Genomic DNA, 546 nt, shown 5'->3' with positions numbered 1-546 from the left:
CGCCCTGGGGGCACATCCGGGGGCGGGTCCGCGAAGGGGTAGGTGGGGTCAGAGGGCCGAACAGGGGTGTGTCCAGAAAGGCGGAGTCAAGATGAGGCTGGGACAGAAGTCCCGGGCCTCGAGGGGCAGCGTGGATGACTGTGCAGGTGGAGCAGAGGCGAGACCTAGTTGGGCTGGAAGCGCGGGGAAGAGGGGCTGTGAGTGGGGGACCTGGAGAGACGCGGTTCAGGCGGCTACTGCCCTCGGCGCAGGGACCAGCTGGGGCTGACAGAGGAGGGGGGGGCGGGCGGGCTTAGGTCTGGAGAGATGGCGCGGGCCGCCGGCACTCAGACGAGGGCCCTCCGCAGGCTTCGGCATGGAAGCCACGCTGCTGCTGGTGGTGGGCTACTCGCACTCCAAGGGCGTGGCCATCTCCTTCCTGGTCCTCGCCGTGGGCTTCAGCGGCTTCGCCATCTCTGGTGAGAACCGCGGGTCGGCAGCTTGGGGGAGTCTGGACGGCGCCGTGGGGAGCTTTCTGGCTCAGGAAGGGGGCCTCCCAGCCAGGAA

The 546-nt window shown here is 69.2% G+C and overlaps 1 protein-coding gene across 1 annotated transcript in view; it reads left to right on the top strand.

Moving 5' to 3' along the window:
• SLC17A7 (solute carrier family 17 (vesicular glutamate transporter), member 7) overlaps positions 1-546 on the top strand; it is an 11,031-nt gene that overhangs the window by 8,412 nt on the left and 2,073 nt on the right. Inside the window, exon 10 of the mRNA XM_014550433.1 lies at positions 348-458. Coding sequence (XP_014405919.1) covers positions 348-458 — 111 coding nt within the window. The remainder of the gene's footprint in view (positions 1-347; positions 459-546) is intronic.

Source organism: Myotis brandtii, unplaced genomic scaffold (genome assembly GCF_000412655.1).
Source record: "Myotis brandtii unplaced genomic scaffold, ASM41265v1 scaffold601, whole genome shotgun sequence".
NCBI lineage: Eukaryota > Metazoa > Chordata > Mammalia > Chiroptera > Vespertilionidae > Myotis > Myotis brandtii.
Note: the sequence above shows the minus strand (reverse complement) of the source record. Positions and strands in the feature narration are given on the sequence as shown.